Source organism: Enhydra lutris, unplaced genomic scaffold, assembly GCF_002288905.1.
Source record: "Enhydra lutris kenyoni isolate GAN:26980312 unplaced genomic scaffold, ASM228890v2 scaffoldscaffold9, whole genome shotgun sequence".
Classification (NCBI taxonomy): Eukaryota; Metazoa; Chordata; class Mammalia; order Carnivora; family Mustelidae; genus Enhydra; species Enhydra lutris.
In genome coordinates this window covers 78091637-78108604 of record NW_019154093.1, presented here as the reverse complement: position 1 = coordinate 78108604, position 16968 = coordinate 78091637, and the positions used below count along the sequence as shown (strand labels likewise).

The 16968-nt window shown below is 40.5% G+C and overlaps 1 protein-coding gene across 2 annotated transcripts in view; it reads left to right on the top strand.

Annotated features, from left to right (window-relative positions):
- The window catches only part of LOC111143334 (DENN domain containing 2C), an 81171-nt gene extending 64994 nt beyond the window's left edge, over positions 1-16177 (top strand). For both annotated transcript variants that reach the window (XM_022497008.1, XM_022497009.1), the window contains 9 exons: positions 263-340; positions 869-1009; positions 1788-1936; positions 3209-3386; positions 8130-8171; positions 9075-9180; positions 14007-14243; positions 14492-14578; positions 16129-16177. In XM_022497008.1, coding sequence (XP_022352716.1) covers positions 263-340; positions 869-1009; positions 1788-1936; positions 3209-3386; positions 8130-8171; positions 9075-9180; positions 14007-14243; positions 14492-14578; positions 16129-16160 — 1050 coding nt within the window. In that variant the 3' untranslated portion in view covers positions 16161-16177. The remainder of the gene's footprint in view (positions 1-262; positions 341-868; positions 1010-1787; positions 1937-3208; positions 3387-8129; positions 8172-9074; positions 9181-14006; positions 14244-14491; positions 14579-16128) is intronic.
- Positions 16178-16968: the final 791 nt, after the last annotated feature.

The following is a 16968-nucleotide window of genomic DNA, read 5'->3' as shown; positions in this document are numbered from 1 at the left end:
AGTCTGGGTCTGTCCGCGGGATGGACTGCTGTGAGCCAGTCGTCAGAGCTCTGAGCTACTTTGTTCTTGCTTAGGTGCCCCCACTAAAGCTGGGATAAGTTGTGCTGTCACATTTTAGTGTTTTCCCATCCATCTTTCAGTGTTCAGTGAGCATGAGATCCTTGGTTCCTGCTCGGTACTGAAGACCACCAAGAGCGTGTTCATAATTTCCATGAACAGGCTTGTGAGGCTTCATGGTTGCTTTGATGTTCTTTTCTTCTAGCCGGAAGGCAGAGGGAAGCGACTTCCTGAGGTCTACTGCATGGTTAGTCGCCTCGGCTGCTTCAACCTTTTTTCCAAGGTGAGTTCAGCTTGAGCCCTGGGGAAGATGCTGTTTTTTCTGGGCTCTAAAGAAATTTTTATCTCTGATGTTGTCACAAGGCAATGTTCAGTGATGTGGCCTCTAACATACGACTTTAGGAAGGGTTCTCAGTAGGAGATTAGAGCCGCAGGTTTACATTCAGGTCTCTAATCCAGGTGCTGTTGTCTTGTCATCCTGTTTGGTTTGCTAAACCTCCAAGCTTCAAGGAGAGCATAGCCTGAAGCTCATCTTGTCTCCTGCCTCTCCCAGACCCCACACGGCAAGATATGATTGTCAGTGTCAACGAAAGGGGCTCCTCTTCTACAAACGAGTTGATTTATTTGAGTAACTTTTCTTGGGGTTGTCAAGATACTGCAAAGACATATGATGCCTTTAATGGACATGTATTCATTGCAGAAGCTTATCGGTCTTAAGATCTTCTGATGTGATTTTCAAGTTTGTGCATCACGTCTGGCAGTTCCTTATGCTTTTGAGTCCCTCAAACACTAACATATGTTGCGTGTGTAGATTCTGGATGAAGTAGAGAAGAGAAGAGAGATGTCTCCAGCCCTGGTTTACCCGTTCATGCGAAGTGTCATGGAAGCTCCTTTCCCAGCTCCTGGACGTACCATCACAGTTAAGAGCTACCTCCCTGGGGCTGGTGATGGGGTAAGTTAGCTCATTTTGAAAAGGTTTGATAGACACCAAAAAGCAGGCCTTATACCAACAGGCAAAGTTTCCAGAAACCTCACAGCATAATTTTCCCTTTTCCATAAACTGTACAGGATAGAAATGTCCGATTGATCTGTGAGATAGTGGACCCTAGACCTAGGAGCCAGAGATTTCGGTCACTTCTAGAATGAGCCCCTTCCTAATAATTTCAGCATGATAAATGAAGATGATACATGCTATGGTCAGGTGGGATAAAAGCTTTTTTTAAGATTTTATTTATTTATTTGAGAGAGCACAAATAGGGGGAGCAGCAGGCAGAGAGAGAGAAGCAGGCTCTCTGCTGAGCAGGGAGCCTGACATGGGGCTCGATCCCAGGATCCTGGGATCATGACCTGAGCCAAAGGCAGAAGCTCAACCGACTGAGCCATCCAGGCACCCTGGGATAAAAGATTTTATCAGAAATTTACAGCACAAAAGCAAGGTATTGGGGGGGGTACCTGGCTCACTCAGTCGGTAGAGAAAACCATTCTTGATCTTGCAGTGATGAGTTCAAGCCCCATGGTGGGTGTAGAGATTACTTAAAGAAATAAAAATTTTTTAAAAATCATATTCATGATAAGGTTATTAGGTCTTGGCATTAGTGGAGGCAGTTCACAAGCTCTGTAGCAAAACCTGTATCCTGAATTTAACCTGTGAAAGAATGACAGGATCCACTGATGTTGCCAGGGGTCGTTTTCCAGTCTGAACTCCCCTGATTCAGATTCTTTCATTTCAGTCCATTGAACTCTGCCGACCACTGGATTCCCGACTGGAGCATGTTGACTTTGAATGTCTCTTTAAGTGCCTGAGTGTGTGCCATCTCATCCGGGTCTGTGCCTCCCTCCTGTTGGAACGGAGGGTAATCTTTGTCGCTAACAGCCTAAGGTAAGAAATGCATAAAATGTCACTTCCTACTGGTATTTTACTTGTTCTCAGTATTTTAAAATTTGGGCATATTCGGGGCACCTGGGTGGCCTATGGGTTAAAGCCTCTGCCTTCAGCTCAGATCATGATCCCAGGGTCCTGGGATTGAGCCCCGCATTGGGCTCTCTGCTCAGTGGGGAGCCTACTTTCCCCCACCCTCTGCCTATCTGCTTACTTGTGATCTCTGTCTGTCAAATAAATAAATAAAATCTTTTTTAAAAAATTGGGGCATATTCAAAAACTGAAGATGTCGGTTACCTAATGCCATATGGACATAGATAATTCCAAATGATAAATAATCCTAAAGCTGTTTGCATTAGGCTATAGCAGTGACTTTGGGATTGCAAGTAATTTATCTTTATAAATGTGTTTTACTTAAACTGTTGTTAAAAATTCAGCATAGGGAATATAGTCAAATTCAGCATAGGGAATATAGTAATAGCGTTATAAGGTGACAGTAGCTATGCTTATAAGCACAGCATAATGTATGGAGACTTTGAATCTTGATGTTTACACCTGAAAATAATGTAATGTGGGTCAGTTATACTCAGAATTTTTTTTTTATATTTTTTATTTATTTATTTGACAGACAGAAATCAGAAGTAGGCAGAGAGGCAGGCAGAGAGAGAGGAGGAAGCAGTCTCCCCGCTGAGCAGAGAGTCCGACGCGGGGCTCGATCCCAGGACCCTGGGATCATGACCTGAGCCGAAGGCAGAGGCTTTAACCCACTGAGCCACCCAGGTGCCCCTCAGAATTTTTTAAAATAATTGTTATTGCTTTTCTAAATACACACGAATTTTTAGCAACATAATTTATGGCAAAAAGCTGGTTAAGACTAAAATTTTTCAGGGCGCCTGGGTGGCTCAGTGGGTTAAAGCCTCTGCCTTTGGCTTGGGTCGTGATCCCAGGGTACTGGGATCAAGTTCCACATTGGGCTCTCTGCTCAGCAGGGAGCCTGCTTCCCTCTCTCTCTGCCTGCCTCTCTGCCTACTTGGGATCTCCGTCTGTCAAATAAATAAATAAGATCTTTTTTTAAAAAAAAAAGACAAATTTTTCAGTAAGTTAACTTAAAAATTTTAATAAAATATTTAAAATTAATGAGTAACCACAGCATCATTAATCTGTGATCAGTGATCACTAAGTGGGGTCAGTTTATAATTCTGTAACATAATATCTGAACCATTCTCCATGCATTGCTCAGTATGTGACACCATTTGCTTTCCCTCTGGCTAGCACCCTGTCCAAATGTGGCCATGCTGTGGTTGCCACACTGTATCCATTCACCTGGCAGCATACCTACATTCCAGTCCTCCCAGCATCTATGATTGACATCGTGTGCTCACCCACCCCATTCCTTATTGGAATCCTGTCTTGCTCCTTACCACAGCTTCAGGACCTACCCATTGAAGAGGTGAGATGGGAGAAATAGTACGTATGGAAAAGACAGGGCACTGACAAATGAAAATGAATCACTTTCAAGAATGATGGAGCTGGGGGTGCCTAGGTGGCTCAGTGGGTTAAGCTTCTGCCTTCAGCTCAGGTCATGATCTCAGGGTCCTGGGATCTAGCCCTACATAGGGCTCTCTGCTCAGTGGGAAGCCTGCTTTCCCCTATCTCTCTGCCTACTTGTGATCTCTCTCTCTCTCTCTCTCTGTCAAATAAGTAAATAAAAATCTAAAAAAAAAAAAAATAGGAATGATGGAGCTGGGGATACCTGGGTGGCTCAGTCGGTTAAGTGTCTGCCTTCGGCTCAGGTCATGATCCCAGGGTCCTGGGATCAAGTCCCACCTTGGGCTCTCTGCTCAGCGGGGAGTCTGCTTCTCCCTCCTCCTCTCCCTCTGTGATCTCTTTCACTCAAACTTTCTCTCAAATAAATAAAATCTTTTAAAAAAAAGAATGATAGAACTGTCATTAATATTAATACATAATTATTATCTATATTATGCTATCATGTTTTTGTATTGTTTTATTGAGAAAATTCTGTAGTACACATGAATCTGAAGTTGTATCTTATTTATAGTAGTGTGCCTTGGGCTCATTCTTGTGTTACTCTGAAGGGTAGGTCTTTTTGTTTGTTTAAGTCAAATACAAGAACAACTCTGGGTTAACTTAAAAAATTGTTTCAGGGGCGCCTGGGTGGTTCATTAGGTTAAGCGTCCAACTATTGATTTTTGACTCAGGTCATAATATCAGGGTTGTGAGATCAAGCCCCAGGTTGGGGGCTTAAGATTCTCTCTCTCTCTCCCTCTCCCTCTGTCCCTCCCCCCCACCAATTGTTTTAAATATAATACACATATAGAGAAGTGGCCAAAACAAAGTGTACAGCTCAGCAAATTCACAAAGTGCTTATGTAACCATGTTGGAAAAGAATGGAAGCATCACAGCCACGGAAACAGTGCCAGCACCTTGAGAAGTCTCCATCATGCCACCTTCTACACTGTTCTTTCCTCACAGCCCATGATAGGTAACCACTGTCTTCACCTTTATGGTATTCATTTACCTGTTTTTCTTTTTTAGTTTTACATCCTAGGCATTTACTCCTAAACAATGCAGTTCAGCTTTGCCTGGCTTTATGCTTGTTATAAATGGACTCACGTATATATTGTCTGGCTTCTTACCATGATGTCTGTAAGATTTATCCATGTTGATGAGTTTAAGAGTCATTCGATCATTCTAACCCTGGGTGGTATTCCACTTTGTGAATGTACCACAGCTTTTTATCCATTCTACAGATGATGGACATTTGAGTTGTTTCCAGCTTAGGGTTATGATGACTTATGTACGACCCTTAGCACATATGTGCTTGCAGTTCTAAAGTATATCCTTGGGCTTGCTGGGTCATAGGGTAAGTGTATCTTCAGCCTTAGTAAATAAAGTCAAACTGTTTTCCAAAGTAGTTCTGCCAAGTTAAACCCCTCTCCACCGATGTACAAGCGTTCCTGTTGTCCCGCACCCTTGCCAACACTTGTTATCATCAGTTTGTGTAATATAGCCTATCTGGTGAATGTGTAGTGGTATTCTCTTTTTGGTTTAATTTGAATTCCTGATTACTCTTGGGGGTGAGCATCTTTCTGTGTTTATTGGCCATTCAAATATCCTCTCTTAAAAATTCATCATCTATCTTTCTCCTGGTTGGTTTACCCTCATTGATTTGTAAGAGGTATTTTATATTCTGGATATCAACCTCTTTGTGGCATGTCTTTTTATTCTCCAAAATGGTGTTTTTTAATGCATACAAGTTCTTCATTTTAACATAGTCAAAATTATCAATCTTTTCCTTTATGGTTAGTGTGTTGTTTTATTTTATTTTATTTTATTTTATTTTATTTTATTTTAGTGAGCTGTTTATGTTTTTCTTTATATTAACTGCATGGAGATATCCTCCTATATTATCTCCTGGACACATTGGTTGCTTTATTACTGTGCCTTTAATTTTTTATTCTGAATCCCAGGACTTGTTTTTTTTATGTGTATGATTGGAGGTAGGGGTTATTTTTTTTTTAATATAGATAGGTAACTATCCTAGTACCATTTATTGGAAAGATTGTTCTTCCCTATTACCCACCTTTTTTATATTGAGCTATAATTGACATATAACATTGTTTTAAGGTTTAGGTGTACAACATAATGGTTTTATAGATGTAAATGTTGTGAAATGATTACCCCAAAAAGTAACACCTTACATAATTACAATTTTTTGTTCTTGTGATGAGAACTTTTAAGATCTGCTCTCTAAGCAACTTTCAGATAGACAGCACAGTATTGTTCACTGTAGTCACTGTGCTATACACTGTGCTTTATCTTATTTATAAATAAGATAAAAATTTTATCTTATTTATAAGATAAATAAATAGCTTATATATCTTATAACTGACAGTTCATGCTTTTCCACCACCTTCACTCATTTCACCCATCACCCACCCACCCCCACCTCTGACAACCACCAATCTGTTCTTTGTATCTATGCGTTCAGGTTTTTAGATTCCACATATAAGTGAGATCAGACATAATTTCTTTTACTCTGCCTGGCTTATTTCACTTAGCATAGTGCCCTCTAGGTCTATCCAAGTTGTCATAAATGACAGAATTTTTTACATTTTTATGACTGAATAATATTGATATTATGCATATAATATGAATATTATATATATATATATCATATCTTCTTTATCTGTTCAACTACCAATGAATACTGAGGTTTTGTCTTTATTTTAGCTTTTGTAAATAATGCTGTAGTGAACATGGGGGTGGAGATATCTTTTCAAGATAGTAATTTCTTTCTTCTTCTTCTTCTTCTTCTTCTTCTTCTTCTTCTTCTTCTCCTCCTCCTCCTCCTCCTCCTCCTCCTCCTTCTCTTCTCTTCCTCTCCTCCTTCCCTGTCCCTCTCCTCCCCCTCTCTCCTCCCCCTCCTCCTCCCCTTCTCCTCCTTCTTTCTTCTTCTTCTCCCCTTCTGCCTCCTCCTCCTCCTTTCTTCTTCTTCTTCTCCTTCTTCTTCTGATAAATGCCCAGAAGAGGGATTGCTGGATCACATCCACATAGCAGTTCTATTTTTTTTTTAGATTTTATTTATTTATTTGACAGACAGAGATCACAAGTAGGCAGAGAGGCAGGCAGAGAGAGAGGGAGAAGCAGTCTCCCTGCTGAGCAGAGAGCCCGATGCGGGGCTCGATCCCAGGACCCTGAGATCATGACCCGAGCTGAAGGCAGAGGCTTCAACCCACTGAGCCACCCAGGCGCCCCAGCAGTTCTATTTTTAATTTTTTGAGGACCTCCATACTGTTTTCCATAGCAGCTGTACCAGTTTGCATTCCCAGCAGCAGTGCACGAGGGTTCCTTCGTCTCTACGTCCTCACCAACACTTGTTATTTCTTGTCTTTTTTGATAATAGCCATTCTGACAGATTGAGGTGATATTTCATTGTGGTTTTTTTTGTTTTTTTTTTTTTTAAAGATTTTTATTTATTTATTTGACAGACAGAGATCACAATAGGCAGAGAGGCAGGCAGAGAGAGAGGAAGAAGCTGGCTCCCTGCTGAGCAGAGAGCCCGATGCGGGGCTCGATCCCAGGCCTGGGATCATGACCTGAGCCGAAGGCAGAGGCCTTAACCCACTGAGCCACCCAGGCGCCCCTTCATTGTGGTTTTGATTCGTATTTCCCCAATGATCGGTGGTGTTGAGCATCTGTTCATGTGCCTCTTGTTCGATTTGCCTGTTTTTGGAAAAATGTCTGTTCAGTTCCTCTGCTCATTTTTTAAAGTAAACCCTCCTCCCAATGTGGGGCTCGAACTCATGATCCCGAGATCAAGAGTCATACACTGCACGGACTGAGCTAGCCAGGGGCCCCTGCTGTACTCATTCTTAATAGAATTGCTTGGCATTTTGTTTGTTTTGTTTTGTTTTGCTGTTGAGTTCTATGAGTCCTTTGTATATTTTAAATATTAGCCCCTTATCAGACATGTAATTTGCAATATTTTCTCCCATTTTGTAGGTTTTCTTATTATTTTTTTGATGATTTTGATAGGGATTACTATTGAACCTCTGAATTACTTGGAATAGTGAGAAAATTTTAACAATATTCTTCTCATCTGCAAGCACAGAATATTTTTCCCCTTGTGTTTTTCAGTTTCTTTCATCAGTGCTTACTGTTTTCAGTGTACAGATGTTTTGCTTCCCTGGTTAAATTTATTCCTAGGTAGTTTATTCTTTTTGATGGAGTTGGAAATGGGATTGTTTTCTTAATTTCTGTTTCAGATAGTTCATTGTTAGTGTATAGAAATGCAGCTGAGGGGTGCCTGGGTGGCTCAGTGGGTTAAGCCTCTGCCTTCGGCTCAGGTCATGATCTCAGGGTCCTGGGATCGAGCCCTGCATCGGGCTCTCTGCTCTGCGAGGAGCCTGCTTCCCTCTCTCTCTGCCTGCCTCTCTGCCTACTTGTGATCTCTCTCTGTCAAATAAATAAATAAAATCTTAAAAAAAAAAAAAAAAGAAATGCAGCTGATTTTGTGTTAATCTGAGCCATCCAGGAGTCCCTGAACTTAATTTTGTTTAACACTATTTCCATTGCCTGAGAGAATCAGTAGTAGTGTGATCTAGTAGTGCCTAATGTATGTGTCTGTGAATGTCTCTGGTTTAACCAACCTGGCTGCTTGATCCCATAGGTGCTGATAGTTGATCTCTGTGCAGACAAGTTCTTACAGGAGGTAAGTGACAAATGAGCTGATTACATAATGGATGAGGATAATTGGACAGAAAATACGTGAAGTACTTGGAAAAGATGACTCAGGCAAGACTTTTAGTTCCTACACATGCTTGACACTGTGGCCAATCATACAGGATTGACCTGAAAATTGGGTTAGGTTTATAGCTATCTCTCCCAAAGAAGGAAGGAGGAAAGAGATTAAATGTCATTATCAAAAGAGGTAACCCTCCTTTGACGTCCAGATGGGTTGGTGTATATACCTCTAATTTAATTGAATTTAACAAGCATTCAGCACTGATTATTTCCAGTTACTCTGTTAGAATCTAAAAGTGAGTAAGACATAGTTTGAGCCCTCAGACCTTATAATCTAATGATGGGAAGGGGGAGCAGATATAGCTATAAAATTTTAGAAACAGCGTCATAGAAATGTCTACAGGGTAAAGTAGGGACAAAAAAAATAGTCATTTATTGTGGGTATTGAAAGTGGAAGGGAGAGTTAGCAAAGCCTTCTTAGAGCAAGCACTCTATGTGGAACCTGTATATAAGTTTGTGAGCACTGAACACAGGGTGAAAAGAACGTTTCCCAAGACTTTGTCTCCTTTCAAAATCAATTAGCTCATAAATTACTTGTGGATGATCCTTGTAATACAGCATAAGACTTGCAGATGAGAGATGCTTGGTGGAAAGGTGCCAGAAAATGTCATAAGACATATTTATTTTCTTAATGTAGTTAAGACAATTAATATATGTGTACCATCACCATACTGAATTGTGCTCAATGTAGGGAAGGAAGGTTCAGACTGAGTCTTTAGCCAGAATGTATACAAAGTCACCTGTGGAATTTTGGGGACCTAATTAGCATATGTTGGAGACTTTCTCTCACAGCTCAATTTCTTCTCTTAAGGTATCTGATGAGGACGAAATTCTACCTCCTAAACTCCAAGCTGCCTTGATGCAGATTTTGGAAGAACGGAATGAAATCTTGGCTCAGGAGCAGAATTTTTCACCAGGTAGGAGATAAGATGGTCTGAGGACTCAAGGTCAACACAGTAAATACTGACAGGACGCCCAGCACCTTGCTGAAAGATGTGCAGGAGTAAGCCATTGCTTAGGATGTGGGGAGCTTAGAATCAGCTTCCTCGCCACCCCTCCGATGTGCTAGTCCCCATCTATTTCAGTACTTGGACACTTGCTGTGTTCCAGTTCTGGAATGCTATTCCCTGGGATGGCCACGTGGCTCCTGCTCTTTTTTCCTGCAGGTCCATGCTCACACGTCACTCAGTGAGGCCTTTCCTGACTGTCCTTTTAAAATTGTACCCATTCCTGGATGGCTCGCTCATTGGGTGTCTGCCTTTGGCTTGGGTCATGGTCCCAGGGTCCTGGGATCCAGCCCCGCATCGGGCTTCCAGCTTGGTGGGATGCCTGCTTCTTCCTCTCCCACTCCCCATGCTTGTGTTCCCTCTCTTGTTGTCTCTCTCTGTCAAATAAATAAATAAAACCTTTAAATAAAATAAAATAAAATAAAATAAAATAAAATTGTACCCATTCTCTTAATGCTGTCACTCCACTTCCCTGCCCTTAATTTCCTCCAGGGCTTTTATTGTTGTCTGATTTGCTAGCAACATCAGGCCCATGAGAGCAGCGACAGTCTGTTTTGCTTTATCTCCAACACTTTAAACAATAGTCAGTAAATAGGTATGGGATAAGTATTTGTTGAATAAGGGTGAAAAATATTTACTGAGCTACTTACTCTGTACCAGGCCTTGTGCTCAACACCTAGCATACATCTTATTTCATCCTTGTAATAGCCTTATGAAGCAGGTCTCATTATTTAATCCCCCTTTTTTACAGATGAGAAAACTACGGCTGTTTACTGGGGGGGAACATTAAGGGAGGAGTAGGTTCAGAGAAATAATTAAAAGTTCAGTTCTGAATATTGAGACACCTATTGGATGTCCAATACATAGCAGACATTCAATTAGAGATAACAAGTAGGCATTCCTATACGTGAATTTGGGATTCAGGGGAGAGATTTGAAATAAAGACATACCTTGAAAAGGTGCTGTTTTTTTTTTAAATGTGTTTTTATTTATTATTATTACATATATATATTTAAAGATCATTTAATTATTTGAGAGCGAGTGAGAACAAGTGGGGGGAGGAGCCCAGGGAGAAGGAGCAGCAGACTCCCTGCTGAGGAGTCTGGGGCTTGATCCCAGGACCCCGAGATCATAACCTGAGTCTACAGCAGACGCTTAACTGACTGAGCCACCCAGGCACCCCTAGAAGTTGCTGTTTTAAAGCTGTGGGACAAGATGAAGTAACCCTATAGAGTGAGTATAGATAGAAAATGACAGATTTAAGGGTTGAACCCTGAGTTGGCTGGTAATGGTGTGGTCAGATTTCCAATGTTTGGTAGTAGGGAAAAGGCAGAGGATCCAGCAAAAAGTGATTACAAGAACAGCTAGTGAGGGGTGCCTGGGTGGCTCAGTGGGTTAAGCCGCTGCCTTCGGCTCAGGTCATGATCCCAGGGTCCTGGGATCGAGTCCCGCATCGGGCTCGCTGCTCAGCAGAGAGCCTGCTTCCCTTCCTCTCTCTCTGCCTGCCTCTCTGCCCACTTGTGATCTCTCTCTGTCAAATAAATAAATAAAATCTTAAAAAAAAAAAAAAAGAACAGCTAGTGAAGGGGGAGAAAAAACCAGGGGAAGTAATATTAGAGAAGTTGAGTGAAGAACGTATTTCACAAAGGAAAGTAAACAGTTATTTCTAATGCTACAGAGAGGTCAAGCGAGATGAAGACTGAGGATTGGTGAATTTGACAATGGGAAGAGCTTAGAGACCTTGGTAGCAGCAGATTCAGTGAGATGGTGGGAAGAAAGCAAGATTGGGGAAAGTTCAAGAGAGAATTGGAAGGGCATTCAGCTTTGTGAAATTTTAATGGAATTATAAAGGGCCAAGAATAGTTAAGTAAAAGAACAACATTGAAGGGGCTTCCCTCTGAAACATCAATTAATCATGAAGTCATAGTAATTAAGACTGTTTGGTTTTGGTTCAGAAATAAATAGAGCAAGGGAAGGAACGTGGTACACATGCATAAGGAAACTTAATTTGTGTCAGCACCAGCATTGCCTATCAGCAGGAAAAGAATGAACCATTCAGTAACCAATAGTAAGGCAATTGGTTTTCCATATGAGAAAAATGGATAGGAACTATACCTCACCCTACACACAAAACTAATTCTAAGGAATTCAAGTTTTAAATGTTAAGAGTAAGGACTCCCAGCTGGTAAAAAAGAAAGGATTAATTTGACACTTAAATTTTTTAAATTTCTAATCATTGAGGAATACCATGAAAAAGAAAAAACAAGCTACAAACCAGGTGAAGATACTTTCAACAAATACAACCACAAAGGAGTAGTATCCAGAATTAATTTTTAAAAATTCTTAAAATGCAATTTCAATAATAAAAAGATGAACAACCCAATCGAAAAATGGGGAAAAGATACAAACAATCATTTCACCAAAGAGGAAACATGAAAGGCCAGTAAATCTAAGGAGAGATGTACAGCCCCGTCAAAATCTGGGAAATGTAAATTAAAACCACAGTGAGATACCATTTTATACCCACCATACTGGCAAAAGTTAAAAAGTCTGACAATGTCAGGAGTTGGTGAGAATGTGTAAGTTATTCCAGCTGCTTTGGAAAAATAATTGGGCATCATCTAGTCAACTTAAAGGTGTATATATCCTACAACCTGACAATTCAGGTTTTAGATATATACCCCAGAGAAACTCTGGCACATGATAATTAGGGAACAGGTAAATAATTTTCAAAGTAGCAGCATTTTACGTGATAGCAAAACCTAAAAACAACCGAACTGTTCATTGGCAGGAGAATATAGCATTAAAAAAATATATTAAAAACATATATTGACTAAAACAGTAAGTTGTAGAAGAATATGTTTTATGTAATGTTCAAAGATGTACAAAACCTAATAGTCTGTTATGGGAGCTGGCTATGTATATATGCACTGGAACTGTAACCTAAAGCAAGGAAAGGACAAATCCAGTATCACTGATAATGGTTGCCCTCTATTGGAGAGTAGGGGGAAGAACACCTCGGAGAGGGCATTATTGAGGGAGCATGTGAGATACCCTTGATATTCTGTTTGAAGCTTTGTGGTGGTACTGATGTGTTCATTTCACTAGTGACCTTATGGAATATTTATACATGTAAAAGAATATATGCTACATTTACGTTAAAACAGAAACAATTAAAGAAAAGTTATAGAAGTGCATAATTTTTTTAAAAAGGGAATTAGATTAAGAAAGGGTACAGCAGATATAAACAACTCTTCCAAGAAATTTGGATGTAAAGTGGGAGAGAAATGGGAAAGTAACTGGAAGGGGATGGGAGACTGGGGCAAAAGTGTTGATGATAAAAGTGATGGACCGTGGATCCTCAGCTGCAGAAGGAGAGACGAGAAGGATATCTATTGAACAAAATAGCAAAAATCTAGTTTGTAATCAAATGGAATGCCAGAAGAGACCTTAGAGATCACCTAATCAGCCCCCTCATTCTGCAGATATAGGAAGAGACCAACCAGGGGTAAAGTGAGTTGCACACCATTACACCATCGCTTCATGGTGGAACTCTTACTACACCTAGGTCCCTGATTCCCAGTCCAGTATGGAACCCATGGAAAGAGCAAGCGACATGACATGGTGAAAGGGGAAAAATACTATTAGGAATGGGAGAAAAAAGAGGAGTCTAAGTTGAATTTGAGGTCTGAGCCTGGAACATGAAAGGCAATGTATTTCATGTTACAGTGGTTAAGGAGCACCTGACTTGGGAGTCTGGCAGCTTCTGTACCCTGTACCAGATGAGCTAACCCTGGAGAATGTCTTTGTTTTGAGTGTCAGTTTCCTCAGCTGTAAAAAGGAAATAATGCTTACTTCACTGGATTATTTTATTTATAAAAGCTCTAAATGCAGTGGTTGACAATATCTTAAGCACTAAATAAATTATTATGGAATAATCATTGCTTATGAAATGAGAAAGTTGAGAGAGAACTGATTTGGTGGAGAAATAGAATGAATTTGGTTTCACACATGTATTGTTTATTTATTCGATTCATATTTTACTAATCTCCAAAGGCCCTGATTTGAATTTTAGACAAATGGAATTTAAGTGCTGATGAGACAACCAAATGATGATTACCCATAGGTAGCCTGAAAATGTAGAAGGTGAGTCCTAGTGACTTATATAAGGGCTAGAGACGTAGGGTTGCGAATTATCAACATGGAAAGCCAGCTCCCCATCTCTATACTAGTTAGCTCTTTAGGGATGGGAATGCTGAAGAGAGGTGGTCTGAGACCATGCTTAGGAAAAGGAAGAAGAGGCAAGAGAAATACAAATGTTTGGTCATAAAAGCAGGTGAGGAATCCGGAAATCAGGAGAGTATAAAGTTGTGGGAGACGAGGAATGAGGAGAAGGTTAACACAAATGCAGCATAGAGTTTAAAGGCGAGACAGATAGAAAAGCAGATTAAATTTGGCTGGCTCTCCCTGGTGGCCTTTGAAAGAGCAGTTACAGTGAGATCACAGATGTGCAGGCCAGGCTGAAAGATGGAACAGGAGTGTATGTGGTTAGAAAATCAAAGTAAAAATATGAGCTAATAGTGTTTTGTTGGTTGTAGAGTGTGCAAGGAAGCTAAGAATGAGGATTCTCAGTCCTTCAGTCTGTGATTTCTTATGCATCACTTTCATAACAATTTCCCGTAAATACGAACTTAGGGTTTTTTCTTTTCTTTCTTATTTTTCTTATTTTGCAACAGATGTGACACTCAACTCTCTGGTGTCTGAGGCATTTGTGAGGTTTTTTGTGGAGCTAGTGGGACATTATTCTTTGAGCATGACTGTCACTGAGCGTGGAGAGCGTGTATTCCAAAGGGAACCATTCCGTAAATCCCATACCTCCCGAAGTGTACGCCACTTCCTGGATCTCTTCATGGAAACACAGATGTTTGCCGGCTTCATCCAGGACCGAGAGCTTCGGAAAAGTGGGGTGAAAGGTCAGTTTCATCATAAAGTTCTCCCCCTGTATTTAGTGAGCCCTTTGAGGGTTTGAAAATAATATAAACAACAACAAAAAAAATGGTATAAAGCTACAAGGGCTCAAAATCTGAGTTATTATGGAAAATAATTCTTTTTATAATTTTGTTTTAGCTATGGAAGCACATTGGTAGTAAGCTGCAGAATTTTATTTAAGTGATTTTTAGTAAGTATTGGACAATTTCACCAGCGTGAGTTTTCCTTGTAGGTTTGTTTGAGGTCCGGGCCCTCCAGTATTTGGAAACAATTCCAGAGTCCGAGCCCAGTGGGATGAATAAAATTTTGCGGAGTCTTGGTGAGTTGTTACGTTTTCTTGTTAAATAATGTGACTAAAAAACCTTTTGCAGAAACTGTGCCTCATCACAAAAGCTTTATAATCAAATCAACAATATAACCTCAAATAGGCTGACCAGAAACCATGACTGTACTTCCGAATTGTTTTGGAGAAAAAGAAATCTTTCTCAGAGGTGGGGATTCTTCCATCAGAGTTGTCCTTGGGTCTGTTTTCCTCAGATAACATGCGAATTTGCATATCATAATTATTAATCTTTTCTAGGTCACATCACTTTGAGAATCTCATAAAAACTGGATCTTTGTCTCAGAAAAGTATGCTAGAACATACAAATTTGCATATAATTATAGAGTATTCATGGACCCTCCTGAAACCCATCCGTGGACTCCAGATTAAAAACACCTTTTAGGGGGGCACCTGGGTGGCTCAGTGGGTTAAGCCTCTGCCTTCGGCTCAGGTCATGATCCCAGGGTCCTGGGCTCGAGCCCCGCATCAGGCTCTCTGCTCAGCCTGCTTCCCCTTCTCTCTCTACCCGCCTCTCTGCCTACTTGTGATCTTTCTCTCTGTCAAATAAATAAATAAAATCTTAAAAAAAAAAACACCTTTTAGAGGTGCCTGGGTGACTCAGTTAGTTAAGCAACTGCCTTCTGCTCAGGTCATGATCTTGGGAGTCCCGGGATTGAGTCCCGTGTTGGGCTTCCTGCTCAACAGGGAGTCTGCTTCTCCCTCTGACCTTCCCCTCTCTAATGCTCTCTCTCAAATAAATAAAATCTTAAAAAAAAACCACCTGGTTTAGAGGTCATCTGAGGCAAAAGAGGATTTCCTCCAAGTCTAATTTTACACTTCAGAAAGAAACACAGATGTTTCTGATTTTTCAATTATAATAATTAACTTTTTATTATCCTTTGTGATATTGGGGAACAATGATGTGGTAGCCCAAAACAAGGAAGAACTATATTCCATGCTGTTTATATTGGTCCTTGAAATACGTAACCCCTGGTAACTAGACTTGTCATAGGGGTCATTTTGTAGTGTATAAAAAATTTTCAAACCACTATGATGTACACCTGAATCTAATAGGACATTGTATGTCAATTTTAATACAAAAAGAAAAAGAAATACATGCCCCTAATTAAAGTAAGGACTTGTTCTTATGCCTCGAGTTTTTATTTCATCTTTATACCATGAGGTTAGATCAAATCACTGGTCCTGAACTCTGACTACAATATTTTAATCTCTGGGGAACATAAATGAACATTTTTCCCACTGCAGGCTCCAAGAAATCCCTGGGGATCAGGCCAAGCAATTTTAACCTATAGTCAAGGTTGAAAGCCACTGGATTAGGTGAGGTCAGAGCTCTCTTCTACCTCTACAATTAGAGACATGGGGTTTGTTTATTTCTTTGGTAGTTAAACACATCACATGCTAGCTTGAGATGGCCACTCACTCGTGGGCTGTTCCAAATGACTAAGTTGTTAATCCCTTGCCTCAAATAATGTACAATAAATAAAAATGAACTAATGAGAGTTCACTCTACTTCTTTCTCCCTTTAGGAAGTAAGATGAAATTTCTGCAGAAGAAATGAAATCTTTGATAGACTCTCTCCATCTTAAACAGAAAGTGCCAAGAAAATATTTCTCTAAGAGTTGGGATGCCCTGCAGTGGCCTAAAAGATCCTGGAAAGTTGAAAAGGTTACAAAGTGGGCCTGGTCCTTGGAGGAGGATTCTCCTGTTGCTGCTGTATAATCACTGGAGGATTGTTGGGAGTAGTCTGGAACCCATGTTCTCATTACTCTGCCTCCAATTGTTCTTTTCAGTGGCTTTTTCTATTTGATTCTTGGGCTCATTCTTTGTGTTATATGCTTAGTCTGTGAAGGCACTTGTGTTTACTAGGGAAAGATTTGGTGTTGGATTTTTTTAAAAAAAACAGCTCAAAGATGAGCACAGTGAGAGAAATGCTGGATTGAAGGTACTGGGGAAGCAAGATGGATGTGCAGAGTGCACCCTACACACGTCATTCTCATCACTGAAATATCACCATGGCAGATTGAAAATTATGGGCTGTTGGAGCTGAGCTAAGGAATAGATTCCTCATATATCTCTAGTTTTTGTTTTTTTTTTTTTTTAGATTTTATTTGTTAGAGAGAGAGAGAGAGAGCACGTGGGAGCAGAGGCAGACAGAGCGTCAGGCAGAGGCAGAGGGAGAAGCAGGCTCCCCGCCAAGCAAGGATCCCGATGCGGGACTTGATCCCAGGACCCTGGGATCATGGCCTGAGCCGAAGGCAGCTGCTTAACCAACTGAGCCACCCAGGTGTCCCTCTAGTTTTTGTTTTTTAATCTAATGTTCTGTCTGAGGGAATCTAGTTATTAACACTGTTATTGAGTATCTTGTA